Below are 20,340 nucleotides of genomic sequence, written 5' to 3'. Positions count from 1 at the left end.
TACAAGTTCAACCTCTGGAAATTTAGATGAGGAGAGTGCTATCTCTAAAAGTACGTCGACCACAAACCTAAACAAGAATGGAGAGAGTGGACAGCCCTAACAAACACCATTTGAGGTAATCAATTCTGATGACAGTTCGCCATAAGCTCTTACTCTACCAGTTGTGTTCGAGTAGAGAGCCTTTATAAGGTTAATGTACTTCTTTGGTACTCCTTTCAGTGACAAACACTGCCATAGAACCTCACGATCAACAGAGTCGAATCCCGCCTTAAGGTCGAGAAATACTACCATCGTGGGGCGTCTGAATGTGTATCTGTGTTCTAGAACCTGACGTAGTGTGAACATCTGATCTATACAACCACGTCCAGGTCGAAAACCGGCCTGGTTTTCTCTAGTCTGCTCTTCACGAGCTTTGATTAGGCGTCGAAGTATTATTGAGGCTAATATTTTAGACACTATATTAGTCAAACTGATTCCTCCGTGATTGTCACAAGAGGACTTTTGTCCTTTCTTATAGACTGGCACAATCAGTGATTGAGACCAGTCAGATGGGATTACGTCCAGTTCCCAAATTCTACCTAAGACCTCGGTTAATCTCATTGCTAACCATAGTGTTTTCGAGATTAGCAATGAAAAAGTCAGCTGCAAGTGTGTAGAGTGGCGACCCCACAGTTACAGCGTCAGTTAGTCTAAACAACCCATTGTTAAATTTGGCTGGACGCCGCGAGTGCATTATATTATTCTTGTATTTTTTATTTGAAATCATAAATATTGGTACAAGGGGGCATCAAATAAATATGCGCCACACAAAATCATTAGCATAACAAGAAAAAAAGAAGCTAAGGAGCGTATAAGAAAACAGAAGAAGAACGATAACTCAGTGCAGTATTAGTCATAGCAATAATAATAATAATAATAATAATAATAATAATCGTAATGATGGGGGAAACGGAAAGGTACAATCGGAAGAATTTTTTCAATTAAGGAAGATACAACCATTTTTTTATGAAGAAAGTAAAAGAAGGTTACAGCACAATCGCCACTGGCTTCTGTTCTGAGCCATATCTGATAACGTCTCTAGTCACTGTGTCGCGCCATCTCTAGGACCCCAGCCAGGGAGTCGTGAAGGACCAACACAAGCCAGCCCCTTGTAGCTTTCTTTCATACCCCGACACCATGTCATACACTGACCACCTCTCCGCTTTTTCCAACTAGTTCCAGCGTCCGCAAATAATGCACGACGTGGAATTCTCTGGGACGACATTCGTAGAACATGCCCAAGCCACCGAAGTCTGTGTTTCAAGATGGTGACACCAATTGCATTATCATCTCTGTGTCAGAACACACGATGCCGAACCTTTGCATTACTAACATGGTGTTGCCACTGGATGTCAGCAATCCTTCGGAGACAACGATGATCAAACACAGAGAGTCGTCTAACATCCTCAACTCGGAGAGGCCAGGTTTCACAAGCATAGAGCAAAACTGCTCTCACCGACGCGTTGTAGATCCGACCATTTACAGCCAGACTAACATCACGAAGGCGCCAAAGATGGCCCAGATTGGCATAAGCCGATCTGGCTTTCACTATACGTACATTGATCTCATCACTCACGCCACCACCAGCACTTATGCAGCTACCTAGATACACGAACTTCTCGACTATTTCTATCTGCTCACCATCCAGGGTGAGTACAGGATTAGAATCCTGCCAGTCTTGTAGAAGTACTTTGCACTAAGAAGATGCAAAGCACATAACATACCTACGGACACTGATTGCCAACTGACTAAGTGCGGATTGCATGGCTTGGGCCTTTAGGATGTTAATAAACTTCTCAGGCACAGACTTCTTCAATAGACAATCCCAGAGAACAGTCCTGTCCAACGAATCGAAGACAGCCCTAATGTCAAGAAACACTACGATTGCTGGCCTTTGATAAGTATGACGGTGTTCCATCATTTGGCGGAGGGTGAAGATATGATCAATACATCCTCGACCAGAACGAAAACCAGCCTGCTCCTCGCGAGTCAATCTTTCTCGGGTTTTGAACAACCTACAGAGTATGACGGAAGCCAATAGCTTGGACGCAGTCGGAAGTAGACTTATCCCCCGATAGTTGTTACAGGAACGACGTGAACCCTTTTTAAAGATAGGGACAACTATCGACTCATTCCGTGACATTGGTACACTCTCCAGCTCCCAAACCTTTGTAAACAACGTCGTCAATTCCTTAGTCAGAAAGTCACTACCATCTTTAAAAAGGGCCGGAGGTAAGTCATCTGGGCCCGGTGATTTGTAGCGTTTCAAGAGTTGGAGTTCCTTGCGGACTCCCGCCTCATTTGGTGCATCAGTCGTCACTGGCCATGGAGGGCAGGACAGTCTGACCGATGTTGCCAGAGCAGCAGACCAGTCGAACTGCCCTTCTAAGAATTCTGCCCATCGTACAAGACGTCGGTGGATGCTAGTGATTGCCATCCCGTAATCCTCGCAAATTGTTTCGCTCACACCAGACTTCTTGCTGCCAGTGGTTCGGATGAGTGGAAAGAGCTTCCGGTAGTTACCAGATGCAGCTACTGCTTCCAACTCATTAGCACGCTCCGACCACCAGGCTTCCTGGTCCTTACGCAAGCTTTGCCCGATTTCATTACGTAACAGCCTTCGTTTGTGGTCAGACTCACGATCACCCGGAGTAGACCGACGGGCTTCGATGAGTTGCAAGGACCTGAAGAAGCCCAGTGCTTATAAGTGGGACGTTTCGCGAAGCCACAAGCGGCTCTACTCGCCATTTTCATGGCGTCATGCAGTTGCAACCAATGCTCATCTATACTTTTCGGTGGAATGGTAGCTAGCCTAGAAGCTAGCTCGATTCGATACTTACTTGCAACAGAAGTCGAAACCAACTTGCTGACATCAATCCTTTGATGGCGGTCACTTCGTTGCCCACTGAAAAGTAAGGTAAGATTGGCGCAGAACAGGGCATGACCAGAGTCCAGATAGGTACTCCAAAAGGAGCGGTAGTCTTGTACACAACCACGCCAGCGGTAGCTGATCGCGATGTGGTCAATCTGAGTCCAGGCTTGAGATGCAGAGGGAGGACACCAGGTGGCACATCGGCGGTGACTGTGCCGGAAGTCAGTGCTAGCCAGAAACAGGTTGTGGTCTGTGCACAGTTGCAGGAGACGGTCCTCGTTATCTGTCCTGCGACCAACAAGTCCTCATCGGCCACCTAAACGACTCTCTTTTGTGTCTAGACACCCGACCTGAACATTCAAGTCTCCGGCTAGTACTACAATATCTGTCGAACGCACTTTCTGGAGAACAGTTAACTGGTGGTAGAATTCATCCTTGATTGCATACGGGCTGCAATCTGTCGGGGCATAGGCGGAGATGACGAAAAGACATCGTTTCTCACACCGATTTCTTCTCACTTTGATGGAAATTTATAATCTAACAGCACATAACCGACTGTTAATGGGGATCCAATAGATTAGTGCTGCCTCAGCTCTAGTGCTTAGTGCGACACCAACGCCAGCAAGACCAGACGAAGATTCCATAGGGTCCCTGGATAAATGCATGTAAAACAACCCTTTTGAAGCGACGGATGGACAGCGAATTTGTAGTACTTCACCAGAGTCTTGAATACGGGTCTCGGATAGACAACAAACGTCGATATTAAGACTTTCCAAAGACATAGCCAGCCCTATCTGTTGTCCGACCTGTATTAGTGTGCGAACGTTGAAGGCAGTCAGTTTGAATGGTGCACGAGGTTTCAGAAAAACTGCTTCAGTATTCGTATTTGGTGGTAGCATACAATTTTCAAGTAGGCAGTGACTCGAAGACGTATAGATAGAACCGAGTTTTCACCATAGGCGAGGTGCTGTATAAGTCGAAAAATAAGGATACACAAAGTGGGAATAGAAGAAAGTGAATAAGTGATGTAGTAAATAATAATAATAATAATAATAATAATAATAATAATAATAATAATAATAATAATAATAATATGAATCGTTTGACTGTTAATCGAAGCAAGAATAGTATTTTCCGTAAGTATCGTCCTTTCATCCTATTTGTTTGTGGGCTGTGATACTGTCCGGGTACCCAGACCGAAGCAGGTGGTTTCCTTAGGAGGCCATACCCCAAGCCTTTGACCTAAAGATCTGACCCACAAGGCATTGGGGCATCGTGAGGAGATGTAGTCCCGTGGTAGGCGATGACCAACGATTGGTTCATACGCCATTGGTTTTCTCAGGATACTGGAGCCCATGTGCACCATTGGTTTGGAATCCCGTTAAACTGCCGGACATTCGCTTTTCATCCTTTCATTTTCGTAAACAACACCCCCGCCACGAGAAGGCAGTGCGTAGGACTTCCCTGGCAGAGGCTGTAATTCCTTCTAACAGTATAATGGAACACCAACATCGGGTTTGTTACTTTCAATATAATCACATAGTAGGTAGATTGTTTCCGTTAGAGGTACATATGTAAAAAGTGACGTTATCCACTTTCCGGTTACGTTAACACTTAATACTGAATCAACAAGATCAAACGAATCAACAGTAAAGTATCGACTGAGTTGATTTCTGAATGGTCGTAGAACTTCTGCTAGCCATTTGGCGACAGCACGATATGGCAAGTTATTCATATCTAGTATAGGAAGTAATGGGTTATATTTCTTATGTAATTTAGGTAGGCCATATAATCGTGATATAATGGATCCAGTTGGTCTAACTTTTCTATAGAGATGCTCACTGATAATCGATTCATCTTTCGTCTTCTTAATGATTTTAGTCGATTTCTGCTCACTTTGATCTGTAGCATCCTTTTGAACTGTTCCTTTGTTGTTAATATCAGGAGGAATACAGAATACATTTGAAATATAGTCGCTCACTTGTCACCCTCTTATTGGTATATTGATTAAAACAATTTACAATTGGTTTTAAGTTGTTCGAGTTCTTTGTTCGATAAAGGGACAAGGTCTTTTGTCTGATGGATCAGGCTTTTAAACTGAATTCTTGTGCTAAGCTCACTGGCATCTGTAGAACCATCGCAGAACTTCGGACCTAGCGACGGTGCTTGTAATTGCGTCGTGGATAGTGTTATTAGAGTAGTTAAAGACGTATTTCTCAGGAATTTCTAGAAAAGAAGCGTGAACTTTCGTTGGTTTTAGACTTCTCATCAACTTTACATTCATATCCTCTGAGCGTTTCTTTAATACTGTATGTATGTGTTTTTCAAATGCGTTACGTTTACCTTCTGTTACTTCATATAACAGATATGTTCTCAACGAAATATCTCGTTCGACTTCTGGTAATCTTGAGTTGATTTCATTAATATTATTTAATATAAGACGTTTAAGAGAACGATGGTTTGATCGGATATGGCTTCGACGAAATGATTTTCAGTATGGTCTTGTATATTCTCGTTTGTCTATACAGCTTTTTTAAAAATGTGATACCAGCATACGTTACAGCAAGCTTAACAGAAAATCTTAGAAACCCGTTAAGTTCTTTTACTGTCACGGGATCCTTGTATGTTTTTAAATAACGAATGAGATCCATTGCGTCATGGAAGAAGGGAGGCAATCCAGTAAAGATTTTTTCGACTTCATTTGCTAAAATAGTGTTCTATAGTGAGACAGAAAGGTGCCAATTAATTAAAGAAGTTGAAGTTGCATGTCAAGAATTGAAAATCAGATATTGAAAGGAAATTACGTAATATTTGGTAAGGTGAAATAATTGTCCACTTCATAGTTATTATGAACATAATTACTAAATATAATAATTATTAATTAGTAGTTGTGGAAACCATTGGAAAGGAGTAGAAGTGACAAAATAAATGAAAAAACGACAGATACTGGGACATAGAAAGGGAGGTTATGGTCATGGAAGAATGAGGGATTGAACATACTGTTTTTGTAAGCTAAGGTGAGGCTTGAACTGGTGGATAGCAATAGCCTCTTCTGTACATAAGTTTCCTATTTACACTCCTATTGAGCCAACTTTTTTGGCTATATTTATAATTCTGAAGGAAACTTCCGGCTAGACGCATCTGTAACGAGGATACAAACGATAACGAACTTGATAAACTACGGCAGACACTGGTTCATTGGAAAAAATCTGAAGCCAAAACAACAACGTGAAGGAATGTCCGCAGCACCAAAGAACACTCTCTTCATGATCATTCAGTTTAAAGGAGGCATTGTAGCAGAAGTTCTGAAAAACAGATTTTCAAGATCTCTGAGGAAAACGTACTACTCGTTTGAACTTCTCATTATCTTTTCTAGTCGGCCTTTGATCCGAAGTTATGTTGAAGATAAGCGCCCGCTTTGGACCAAATCAATGTGCATCTATCAGTTTAGTTGCTCATGTGGAGCAGGTTATATTGACTTCACAAAGCGAGCTCTTTCAAAATACATCTCCAAACATTATCCTACTTGGCTACCCAAATGATTACAGAAGAGTTGATTGAGACCGAGAAAGACTGGCATATGCAAATCAACAGATGTATAAGGAGCTTGAAATAGGGGCAAATATTAGGTGTAATAAAACAACCTAGCAGTAGGAAAGTGATGGATGATTCCCGTAGGAGGTTGAGGTTTGAAAAAAAAGAAGTTCAGATTTACAAAAACGAAAATAACCAGTAAGTACATAGCCTTCTGGATGTTCAACATCCTCAACAGTTACATCATGAAGAAAAGCTTACTCGACAACATAAAGCTAATACCAAAGAATATACAATACAATATCACAAATGATTGCTATCCACTGTTATTGATAAGTCTACAAATATCTACTCAAAACATTAAACAATATGCAATTAGATAAATAGGTGTTTTTTCTAGTACAGTGTTCAAGCATAATTATGTGTATCGTGCAAAACATGTAAAATCGCATGTGCACTAATCGTGATTATAAGTGAAAATAAAATCGGCAGGTATGTTACTATTAAATCAAACAGAATTCATGTTAAAAATCACCAAAGCCTGTATAAAACAATGTTTCCTATTTAAGAGAATTTATGATTATTGTAATAAATAAAGTAAAAATCCAAACAATATGAAACGAGGATTACAGAACTCCACAACAATATGACAATTCAAGTCCGAATAATAAGTCGAATATCCAAGATAAAATCACAGCTTTTTGAAATTTGAGTGTTGAAGGCACACTACTGTTAGGGACTCTAATTCTCCAAGTATAACGTCCTACGGAAAAACCAAACATAAAATCTCCACAATAGAATAAAGTGGTTTTGTCTATTAACTTCAGTATCAATGAATTCGATTTCTGATGCATTTGACACTGTATTCGTAAACTTACTATAATTTGATACACGTGGCGATTTTTGTAAATAATAAGCATTAAATTTAATCAATATACAATTGAATTAAGTTGGGTGTAAACCAATATTCTTTGGTTCATTACAATAAATCATTACAAGATTTATCATTTTGAGTAACTGTGGTTAGGAGAGAAAAGTTTTTATATCCAGTGTTGTAGCGTCGTTATAGTTATCCCTCCTACATCGCAACACACTATCTACAACATTCTGGGTTGTGAACTTGAGAATGCTCATTAATAACGAACGTTTGTCCATCTACATACTTTTAAACACAAGTTTTAGTTTCGCTAAAATCACTATTAATTGAACTTAAGCCAACAACTCTTAGCAGTTCGTCCCAGTTTAACACTCACCTATGAATGAACCCCCTATTTAGAGGTCCATTCCTTAGTTTAAAAAACTATGTTATTTGTTAGAGTTGATTGTTTAAAAACATCTGGAAAAATACTTGATTTTGAGAACATAAAAAAGAACGTGTTACCACAACTGTAGTTACTCTAAACAAAGAAGTTACACGTTTCTGACCAATAAATTTTTCTATTCACCGGATCAATGAATTAAGTAGAATCTTACAGAAATGTGCGTCAGAAACTTGATTCAGGTCTAAACACCATATCAGTACAGCAGATAGATAGAAGTTGAATAAAGGAATGAGAGTGCTGAAACCAACAGTAATAAAAATCTAAAAGAAAGTTACGGGAAATGGGGAATTAAAGGTAGAATAATACAACACTTAAAGTTTGGAGAAGTAACAACAGATTAATCTGCACCGGTGAAAATCATTCCCAACAATGAACGAAAGTAGTTGTACAGACTACAAGGAGGAAGTCTATATTTCCCAATACGGTCAGGATCAGGGTAACTTCACAATGTGATCTGACCATTCTGTCTTACCAACTTGTTAATAATTGAACCAGTACAATACACCAAAGTAGATGAATGAGATCTACCTAATACATAACCCAATTGCTTTGGTTGATAAATGATCACAACCCTATAAACACATTTATTGACACCAAAGTTGTTCATGAACAAAGCTTTCAGTAATCAAAGTCAACCTTTAGAGTATTTGTAGATCATGGTGTAGTTATTGGACAGAAATTATTACTTATTATGAATATTTTAAACCAAAAATATAGAATAACTTACCCTTATCTAGTTTATTTTCTGGGAAAATAGAAAGATCAGGTGATTGAACTGATTTTAATTCCAGATCAGAACGTTTTGTCAAGCTATTCAAAGAAGTGATTTCATCGATTTGAGAATTCGGAGATCGATTAGCCGACGATAATGAAGAAACATACGGTGATGACGAAGAATTCCGACTATCGCGCTGATCGTGACATGATGATGAATGTAAACTTAAGTAATCATCAATAATTGGATAATTAAATGTTAACTTGTTATCATTTTCAATTGTTTTGCTTTTACGACGTACACTCTGTTTGATATTATCTGACTTTGATAATGAGTGAGATTCGCAAGGATCATCTAACAAATGTTGAATAACTTTACGAAACTGTTTCCTGTCTTCATTATTATCACAGGCTATCGGTCCACCTGAAGTTAATGACGCTAGTTGTGTATCAACGTGAGATTCAACTAGACCTGCATTACTAGTATCCTTAGATAGTGTGAAGATATCAAGAGGTGACTGATTGTCTTTATGGTGAACATGAGAACGCTTAAGTTCTGATTGTAAATGTGGTGATTCACATTGTTTTATTCTATGCACAACCATGGACCCATTAGTGATTTGGCGACTAATAGTTTCATTCTTTGATAAATAATTTTGTGAACTCAGCTTTCTTCCTTTAACAGAGATCAACTCTGAAGGAGAACTAGCTGTTACTGCAGGTAGAGATGCTGACCTATTTGGTAAGCACCGGGAAGTACTCGAACGATGTTTTATGATAGCTGATGACCTCTTAGCTTTATGACTGACGTTACCATTTGTGTTATGTTGATTGTTACCGCTAGCATTTAGTGTTAACTGGATTGAACCCTATAAAATTTTAAACAATATATGTAGATCGCGGAAAACGAAACAGCAAGGAATAAGTGCAAAGTGGTCAAGAGACATTGAAAATAAATCCATTGAGCTCAAAATATAGTGCCGTGATAAATTGACAACAAGTAAAAACCTTTAGAACACCGAAGTCAACTGAAGAACCTAAACACCCCAGTTTACGATATACTTATCTGATAACCAGTGCTACTCGATTACCACTAACAGATTCTTATGTATTTGGTTTGAGGTCCCACTTTTTATATAAAGCTTAACGATACAACAGCTGCCCAACACGAAGGATATCAATCGGGGTTCAAACTTGCAACACAGCAGTTGATACGCTGTCCAAGGATTAAGTCTAACAGTCAACTCTTTATTGGTCAGAAAATTAGTGACTTGCAAGCCAATTTTCTCCAATAGTATATGACATTTTATTTTCTTCATTTTGTGTCACTTTATTACATAAAAAAACCCTATTCATCGAGTTGGTGACATTGTCGCTGGTTTCTAATAATACGGGGCCCATGTCAATTATGCTGTAGCCATCACTCGGTTACACTATATCATTGCGTCCACCTATCGATTATCATTCTACTCATTGATATTACCAATCGAAATTCATCTGATCAAATTGCAGAAAACTCTCCTCCATAACAGTGGTTGAAAGCCTAGTTCTTTAATGAATAGTTTATTTATTTATTTATTTCAACACATAAATATTGGTACAAGAGGGCACCATATATATATGCGCCATAAAAAACAAAGAGAATTCGAAGAGAAAAAAAAAGGAGAAGTAACTAACAGATCAGTGTAAGGTATAGTAATAATAATAATAATCGTAATGATGGGGGAAACGGAAAGGTACAATCGGAAGAATTTTTTCAATTAAGGAAGATACAACCATTTTTTTATGAAGAAAGTAAAAGAAGGTTACAGCACAATCGCCACTGGCTTCTGTTCTGAGCCATATCTGATAACGTCTCTAGTCACTGTGTCGCGCCATCTCTAGGACCCCAGCCAGGGAGTCGTGAAGGACCAACACAAGCCAGCCCCTTGTAGCTTTCTTTCATACCCCGACACCATGTCATACACTGACCACCTCTCCGCTTTTTCCAACTAGTTCCAGCGTCCGCAAATAATGCACGACGTGGAATTCTCTGGGACGACATTCGTAGAACATGCCCAAGCCACCGAAGTCTGTGTTTCAAGATGGTGACACCAATTGCATTATCATCTCTGTGTCAGAACACACGATGCCGAACCTTTGCATTACTAACATGGTGTTGCCACTGGATGTCAGCAATCCTTCGGAGACAACGATGATCAAACACAGAGAGTCGTCTAACATCCTCAACTCGGAGAGGCCAGGTTTCACAAGCATAGAGCAAAACTGCTCTCACCGACGCGTTGTAGATCCGACCATTTACAGCCAGACTAACATCACGAAGGCGCCAAAGATGGCCCAGATTGGCATAAGCCGATCTGGCTTTCATTATACGTACATTGATCTCATCACTCACGCCACCACCAGCACTTATGCAGCTACCTAGATACACGAACTTCTCGACTATTTCTATCTGCTCACCATCCAGGGTGAGTACAGGATTAGAATCCTGCCAGTCTTGTAGAAGTACTTTGCACTAAGAAGATGCAAAGCACATAACATACCTACGGACACTGATTGCCAACTGACTAAGTGCGGATTGCATGGCTTGGGCCTTTAGGATGTTAATAAACTTCTCAGGCACAGACTTCTTCAATAGACAATCCCAGAGAACAGTCCTGTCCAACGAATCGAAGACAGCCCTAATGTCAAGAAACACTACGATTGCTGGCCTTTGATAAGTATGACGGTGTTCCATCATTTGGCGGAGGGTGAAGATATGATCAATACATCCTCGACCAGAACGAAAACCAGCCTGCTCCTCGCGAGTCAATCTTTCTCGGGTTTTGAACAACCTACAGAGTATGACGGAAGCCAATAGCTTGGACGCAGTCGGAAGTAGACTTATCCCCCGATAGTTGTTACAGGAACGACGTGAACCCTTTTTAAAGATAGGGACAACTATCGACTCATTCCGTGACATTGGTACACTCTCCAGCTCCCAAACCTTTGTAAACAACGTCGTCAATTCCTTAGTCAGAAAGTCACTACCATCTTTAAAAAGGGCCGGAGGTAAGTCATCTGGGCCCGGTGATTTGTAGCGTTTCAAGAGTTGGAGTTCCTTGCGGACTCCCGCCTCATTTGGTGCATCAGTCGTCACTGGCCATGGAGGGCAGGACAGTCTGACCGATGTTGCCAGAGCAGCAGACCAGTCGAACTGCCCTTCTAAGAATTCTGCCCATCGTACAAGACGTCGGTGGATGCTAGTGATTGCCATCCCGTAATCCTCGCAAATTGTTTCGCTCACACCAGACTTCTTGCTGCCAGTGGTTCGGATGAGTGGAAAGAGCTTCCGGTAGTTACCAGATGCAGCTACTGCTTCCAACTCATTAGCACGCTCCGACCACCAGGCTTCCTGGTCCTTACGCAAGCTTTGCCCGATTTCATTACGTAACAGCCTTCGTTTGTGGTCAGACTCACGATCACCCGGAGTAGACCGACGGGCTTCGATGAGTTGCAAGGACCTGAAGAAGCCCAGTGCTTATAAGTGGGACGTTTCGCGAAGCCACAAGCGGCTCTACTCGCCATTTTCATGGCGTCATGCAGTTGCAACCAATGCTCATCTATACTTTTCGGTGGAATGGTAGCTAGCCTAGAAGCTAGCTCGATTCGATACTTACTTGCAACAGAAGTCGAAACCAACTTGCTGACATCAATCCTTTGATGGCGGTCACTTCGTTGCCCACTGAAAAGTAAGGTAAGATTGGCGCAGAACAGGGCATGACCAGAGTCCAGATAGGTACTCCAAAAGGAGCGGTAGTCTTGTACACAACCACGCCAGCGGTAGCTGATCGCGATGTGGTCAATCTGAGTCCAGGCTTGAGATGCAGAGGGATGTCGCCAGGTGGAGATCTGAACACTTGGGTCACTTGAATTTTAACAAGTCAACTGATTTCAAGCCTGTGAACTAGGGCTGGAGACACATAGCTGTCGAAACAAGCCAATAGTATTTACCAACGTAGATAGAGTAAGGTCTCAGTCTACAGCCCAACCGTTAAAAATCGAGTGCAAATAAACGAGAAAGAATTGCATTCGAATTATCAAAAAGTACAAGTGATACGATTATCTTTTGAGATAAATACTTGACAACTAAAACGTCCGAATCAGTTAATTGATAAACGATGTAATTTTTTGCACTGTTGCTGCTATGTTTGAAGAGATTACGAGTTCACCTAACCTGAGAACGAAACGGAGAATTTGTGACACAATGACCAATAGTATACTAAAAGAGACAACGAACCAATAGCACTTAAGGTCCTCCCAAGTGGGAAATACGACACGAAGGTGAAAATAGGTACTTTTGGAGCTAAAACAAGAAATTCAATTTTTAAAAATAGAATTACGAAGATAAGGCATTTACCAACTGAGTTCTGGTGATCTAACATCCCCAACAATTATCGACAAATGTAAAGCCATACAATATCTAGTTTGATAGATTTAAACATAACCATCTGAGGCGGTGTCATGGAGGAGAGTTTTCTGCAATTTCATCAGATGAATTTCGATTGGTAATATCAATGAGTAGAATGATAATCGATAGATGGACGCAATGATATAGTGTAACCGAGTGATGGCTACAGCATAATTGACATGGGCCCCGTATTATTAGAAACCAGCGACAATGTCACCAACTCGATGAATAGGGTTTTTTTATGTAATAAAGTGACACAAAATGAAGAAAATAAAATGTCATATACTATTGGAGAAAATTGGCTTGCAAGTCACTAATTTTCTGACCAATAAAGAGTTGACTATTAAACTCAATCTTTGGAAATTGTATCAGGAGGATCATAATTAGTGGTGGTTTTTTGAATACAGTCAACCGGATTAACTCAAGTTAAACCAAATCAGAATTTATAATGGACCTAGACAAGTTATAGAGTAAATGAGTAATTAAATTTTATTACTACTAAACTATTATATCGGAGACCAGTTAGTAAAAAAGTTAATTTGTCTATTTATAACTTGGAAGTGGTGGGTCTTCTGCTGTTTCCCGAAATTACATGTTTTTACAGATACACAAACACATCTCGAGGAAGCAAATAATGTTACAAACAAGTCACCTTTGAGAGATGAAAATCTGTTTGCACATAAACAACCCCAACTTGATTGGCTCAGTATGTAATATATCACTTTTTTGAGATCTATTAAAATTCTAAATAAATACCTTTAAAACAATAATGATTCATGGTATAATGGGACAACAGATGATAGATGTCTAATGAATTTGTACCGGCCATTAAATGTGACAATTAAATTTCTTAAATGTGCTTAGTATGATGGTTCAGAAGATTAAATGCTAATAAATTTCAAACTTATGTAAATACTTCACCTTAATAAAAAAATAAAAACATTAATCTTTGTCTACATAGAAATAGTACCCCACTGTACTATAGTGACTCTTAAAAACAGAAGTCCCACAAATAGAACATTGCGCTGAAACGTTAGCTCAACAAATATTAAGTCCATAGAATTTTAGTTGATACTAAAATCAAGGATACAACAATGTTTCGTATTATAAAGTGATCACGATTTAGTCGAAATCTGCACTAAAATGTACTGATTTTCATCAAACTTAAAATACTCGAAATCATTTCCATTTTGTGAATCTGTGCCAAAACATTTTTAAACGTGTGAGTTCCAAACAGAGTACAACAGGGAGAACTTAGAGAACACTTGATGATACTTACTTCTCGCATAGTTGCCTCAGAAATTACACGACCCTTACGATCGCGACGAACGGTTCGATTTTCATTCTATTTATAATTTGCAAGAATTCGGAGAAGAAACAAAGAAAAGTGTATTCATGAATTGAAATTTAACAAATAAGGTAAACATTAAAAATATGCTGAAGGTTTATTTGAATATATTATTATGTAGCGCGAATTCGATGTGTGAGGTCCTCAATTTTTTATGATCACCTATTATTTAATATTGGATGAGACTTTGGTCTTAGAAGTGAGAGATTATGATTTTAGGTTTGATTGGGGATGACATCGATCAGGATAATGAGGCAATTTGGCTTTCAGTGAATGAATCAAACATAAAACGGTGCTTTGTCAACCGTAGTCTGGGTACCCAGATAACACTTAAATAGACACGATATCTATATTTTGTTGTTCGTTCCTTTCTTCCGCAATAACAAATAACGCAACATACCAATAATAGGTTTATGTACTCGGCTTTGAGGTATGCTTTTGTGTGAAGAATAAAAATGGTACTCGACCCCCAGAACCGAAATAGGTGGGGTAGGATATTAACCAGCAACCTAATGATTGTAAACCGAGTGTTTTAACCATTATGCCACTACTCTAACCTTCTATGAAGTATGATAATGTGAAGTAAATCCTATCTGACCCATTGATACCTTATACTCTATATTGCATGCAAACATTTTGTGGTAAACTAGCAGTGTGGCGCATATATATTCGGTGCCCCCTTGTACCGGTATTTATGTATTCAAATAAATAATAAAGAAAACTAGCAAATAATTAAGTAATGTAAGTTAACTCATTTACCAGGTTCTTGGGTATGAACCATACTTTAAGTGTAGAGGCTAATGATACTACCCAGTCACCTGAACCTAAGTAGGTGAAGTAAGGGTTGAACATGAGACTTATTGTTTGAAAGTCGAACGCCTTAACCAATAAGCCGTCTTTCCTAAGAATTACTGAGTGCTAAACGGTTCGAATGGCTAGTAATATTCTTACTGGCTTTTCATGCTATACATACAATATAGTGCCGATTTTACCACTCAAAAGAACTAGGAAATGTTTTTTTATTTCATTTTACTTCATAAATACGAGAAACTCCCGATTATACAGACGGTTGAACCCACAATTTTTACATTGATCTGGATCCATACTACATCGAACTAAACTTCTTCGTGATAAGGAATTTTTAAACAGTAAAATTAGTCTGTAGCTATTTTTGAAAGACCAACTTAACCAAATTTAGATTGCTAAATAAATTGAATGCAGAGTGAATTAGGACAATTAAAAGAAAATTAAGCAAGTTGAGATGATGCCCAAAACGCCATTTAACCTAATTAGAGGATACAGATGACAAATTTGATCGATTACGCTGCGTGAGTTTTGAGTTGCCATATTAGTCTATCAGCACTATCCAAAAAGCCATCGAGGTACAACACCTTTAGTGAAAATGTGGTTAATGTTCCGTCCAAAGTAGCTCTTTGAAGTATTTGTTAAAACAATTGAGTGGTACGACAGTCTGAGATTTTTTCAAACCCGCACAACTTTGTAGAAAGAACCAGTTATCCAATAATGTTCAATTTTTACTACGATTACAAAGTATAAATTTCGTAAATCATAACATTGTTAGTGCAAACAGATACAAACCTTGGACCTCTGAAAATAAACAGATTAACATACTTTAGATTTCGGATTTTTTAAACGAGCAAAGTATTGTTCTAACTAAAATCAAATCAAAAGTAGAACAATTGTTATCCAAACGGTAAAAATCATAATGAAAACTCAAATACAACATAAGTTTCAGAAAATATATCAAATAGGTTGAATAGACTTTAAGAAACTAATGTTATTATAATTGTAGACTAAACGATTGCAAATGAGAGCGGTCTGTATGAAATCAACTCTCTACAGATGTAAGTAAACTATAGTAGGTGTGTACACTAGAACTTTAAATGAAAATATGGTAAATAATACTAGCTTTCAAATAGAAAAATAGACCTGGCTAGGTAAGTGAAGACATTTCAGCTATTAGGCGTATATCTTAGAAAGGTAAATACGGTGTATTGTTTGTTGCATTTTTCAGCCTAACATTACAATCAAATAACTTGGATATTAGTGATCTTACAAAAATGAATCTATCGGACGGACAACTAAATTCCCTTGATAAGCATGACGCTGCTTTCTTTACAACCAAACCGTTTGTGATTTACTGTAGAGGGGAGACTGGTGTCAACTTAAATGAGTCTACTTAGAATGTACGGCTAACTGAATCAGTAATTTCTCCCACAAGACAACGAATATTAGGGCAGTTTGGACATATGGAGACTAGAAAATTATTCAAGAGTAGACTTACCAGCGAACGATCAATTGTATGAACATAATAGCTAAATGGTTTGTCAGTCCATGAAACTGCATCTTGGATTGGGTTTAAACAGCTCACACGCATGATTGATCCAATATCTAATAGAATTATATATATATAGCGTAAGCGAACCATGAAAAGATTGCTTCTTAGCTTTGAGTATAATCAAAAGTAATAGACTTGAGAAAATATGCTAGCATAAATGGAATTTCAAAAAGGAAGACGCCGTACAAAGCAATGATACACATATGACTGGCTAATATTAAGTAATAACCCTAAATAATATAGGTCAACAGCTAGAAACTGTCTAAACCGTTAACCTTAAACTCACGTACGCTACAGATTCGGAAATATCACTCTTAAGAAGAGTGAAGATTAGACCGCAAACCTTAGAAATTAGAATACAGAATGCCTGTAAACAGAAACAGCTTCCAGTTATATTTCATAGTGGTAGAGTATAAAACGTATTTGGATATGTCACAGTGGTGTTAACTTAAAGACAAAAAATCAAGGTGCAACTTTGGAGGTAGTATAATAAACAATCGTTAAGAGACCTTCGTATTCGGAATTTTCACCTACTTTCGTTGGGGAAACCATGTGGTATTATTAACAGCCTACACATCTAAAGTGTAGCTCGATGCTAAATACAAGCTGAACTTGGATAACGTCCAATTTAAATAAATGGTTTAGATAGTTGGGCAAATAAACCATTTCTGGTAACCGGTAAAGATAACCAGTAGTCTACAATTCAGCAATGAATACATCACACAGATTGATATTATATAAATTAGTCGATTAGTCTAGTATGAAGCTCTATTTTGCTTATGATTAACTAAATGAGTTTTATGTGGAGAACGAAAAAATTGACTTACGGATATAAATCTACAAAGATGGGTTACGACTATATTTTCCAAAGATTAGCATTACTCTTAGAATTCTTAACGCCTCATATTCTTTCCACATATTTGTGCAACATTTCGATAAAAAAAAATGTGTGTCTAAGTGTTTCGTTACATTTGAGACTAACTGTAACACCACTCTAAAACTGCAACACTGTTTAGTGAAGACTATCTACCAATGCTATAGCTGATCTGCAATATGTCGTTCGCTCTTTTATTTCATCCAGACCATTATTTTTTAATTTCGATTTTCCCTTATCTCTACTTCACTGACGACAATGAAGCGACATAACTGAATCATTTGAAGCTATTAAAAATTTAGATAAGCACATGAATTTGAAATCATCTAATTGTGACAAATCAACAGTATACATATATCAGTTTACGTATCGTTTTCGGTAAAAAAAAAAATCTACATCGTATTTCAGACAGTAATACCATAAAGCTGTTTTTCGCCAATAGTTTGTCTGATTTTAACGTTTATAAATACATCACTACCTTTTAAACTATATTCCACTACAAATAAAAGAACCTCATCTTTAGGATAAGTAGAAATGGTCAGCTTGAGAAATACGACATCATGCTAACGAGTCCTTTATGCTGTATTAACCTTGCTGAAAATATCAATAACAAATTACGAAGACAATCTACATCGGCTATTTGAATCAGACACACGTTGAAAATTACTGATATGACTCTCTTAAATAAGATTTACCTTTTGTGTAAAATAAATTATTTCGAGAGTGTGACGTTACAGACTTTAGTCTATGAGCAACATTTATCAGCATACAATAAAAATCATCCGAAAACTCCAGAGAACGTGTGAAACAAGCTACAAAAAACCGTACCTCCGAGATTCCTATCAGTGATTCGGAAATTTAAAGGACAGAAAGCCTTTGAAGAGATTATCCGAGCACCTTCTTTAAGGTTAGCAAACCTTTGCTTTAGCTGGTGATCCACCTCTGGACCAAAGGCAAAGTTGTTTGCAAAAAGGACGCCAGCATTTGTTATTTTCTCTTGGTACTCCGCTGATAGAAAATCTCCGCGTTCCAACTGAGAACAAAATAACGAAAAATGTGAGAGATCAACTTGTATTTCCCTCTGCGCACAAAGAGATCAAAAACCACAAAGAAATAGACTTTTCTGGGTTTGAATTGAGGTACTGAAGCAATTGAAAACATTGATAAAAATATAGAATTTTAAGGAAAGTTCGTCAAAGAGTTTCTGGGACAATTCAAGCAAAACACGGTGCGTAAAATTTAGTTACCGTGTAGGGTCGATAAGACTTTCCGTAAAAGCTCATCCAGTGACGGAAAGTTGAGTCAAGACGCGATGCGCAGTTAGCGGGATATTCAGCCTTTTCAATTCCGTAACAAAATTTCGCATCAGTAGAGGCACATACTTGAAGGACAACCTGACCAACACCTAATTTGATGGATAAATTATCACTCTAGCTTACCACTCCCAAGATCGATAAATACGTCGTCACTAGTAACTGCGATCGTGTCGATCATCTGTGAAATAAGTTCGAAGGAAGTCTCCCCATACACTTGAGGCGAAAAAGGTGGATATTGATTCAGTTTATCCGGATCTGATACAGCTCGATTATAACATTGAAGAAGAATGAACTGAACATGACCACGGGAAGCTTTTCGGTTGAAAAATTCAGGGACAGTATTTTCCTCAATCCACTACGGAATCGAAAATAAGATAAGGATCATACCATGTCCCAAAGATCTATGATAGCTTTATTGTACACATCACAAAGTTTCGATACATCATCATAGGAGCTCCTGTCCGTTTCCTTGAGAAGCTCAACCAGTGTTGGATTTTCGGACATTTCTTTGACATCAGACACTACCCAACTAATAACGTCAACAATTTCTGAGTTCTCATCCTTGATTTCCCCTGGCTAGAAAAGGAAATATGTTGGAATTAGATTAAGAAAAGTCATGATATTCAGTTTCATGAATAGAAAATTAAAGTACCCTGCAGGGGATCCATTTGAAGACTTCCTTATCCCTGGTAGCTGGACTAATGACAGACAGCTGACGATCTCCAAACATAGAATATACTCGTCGCACTAACAAGTAAACGGACAAGTAATTAACATTGTAAACTGAACCGTCAGTCAACCATTGCGGCACTAATAAAAGCGTATTAAAACTGTAAAACACACCATAACAACATTAATTAACTTAAACTTGCAGAATTATATCATTTTCTAGGAAAATGTCAGATTAATTTCGTAAAGATTATTTTCAACAAAGATGGTTATCAAATTTCATTACCTCAATCACGTTCGAGAAAGATATTTAGAGACGTTTAACAAGTAAATGAACAAAACTTGGAACCTAACACGTATGTGCATCGATCCAACTCTCCATACTCCATTAGCACAGTGCAACGAGACTGTCAAGAGAAATCGTGGAATAGTGAAGGTAGTAACAATTTCAGTGATACTAGGAAAGTGTAGGCATCGAAGATACGACTCGAAAAGAAAATATAAATTGGTGAAACAAAAACGAACTAAGCCATGAAGGATTTAGAGTCTCATAGACTTGGGGAAGAAAATGAATAGACACACCTGAGCCATTGCAAAAGATCTTCAGCCATATCATTCAAAGTCCCTAACCATTGGTTACGATAATCACACGGACCCTAACAAGGTAGTTTGTACCTATTAATATAGCTAGGTTCAATCGTAAGTGACGTCACGGAATGGTTCCGTGTTTTGATTTGGCCGTCAATGGCCTCCTCACACCTGGTTTTTGCACCAGCCAACATCGTGCATCGAGGTAGGCTGTGTATGGATATAGACAGCATGTGTCCCAACCACCTCAGTTGA

At 38.4% G+C, this 20,340-nt stretch overlaps 1 protein-coding gene across 1 annotated transcript in view; it reads right to left on the bottom strand.

Moving 5' to 3' along the window:
- Positions 1-19,650, bottom strand: part of DOT1L_1 (Histone-lysine N-methyltransferase, H3 lysine-79 specific) — a 49,654-nt gene extending 30,004 nt beyond the window's left edge. Inside the window, exons 1-9 of the mRNA XM_051217045.1 lie at positions 19,481-19,650; positions 19,216-19,404; positions 18,952-19,183; positions 18,760-18,917; positions 18,341-18,545; positions 16,585-16,691; positions 15,912-15,953; positions 14,211-14,276; positions 8,495-9,350 (exon numbers count right to left, since the gene is read on the bottom strand). Of these exons, the coding sequence (XP_051065680.1) occupies positions 8,495-9,350; positions 14,211-14,276; positions 15,912-15,953; positions 16,585-16,691; positions 18,341-18,545; positions 18,760-18,917; positions 18,952-19,183; positions 19,216-19,332 (1,783 nt within the window). The 5' untranslated portion in view covers positions 19,333-19,404; positions 19,481-19,650. The remainder of the gene's footprint in view (positions 1-8,494; positions 9,351-14,210; positions 14,277-15,911; positions 15,954-16,584; positions 16,692-18,340; positions 18,546-18,759; positions 18,918-18,951; positions 19,184-19,215; positions 19,405-19,480) is intronic.
- Positions 19,651-20,340: the final 690 nt, after the last annotated feature.

Source organism: Schistosoma haematobium, chromosome 6, assembly GCF_000699445.3.
Source record: "Schistosoma haematobium chromosome 6, whole genome shotgun sequence".
NCBI lineage: Eukaryota > Metazoa > Platyhelminthes > Trematoda > Strigeidida > Schistosomatidae > Schistosoma > Schistosoma haematobium.
The sequence above is the reverse complement of the archived record's forward strand: the minus strand, read 5'-3'. Positions and strand labels throughout refer to the sequence as shown.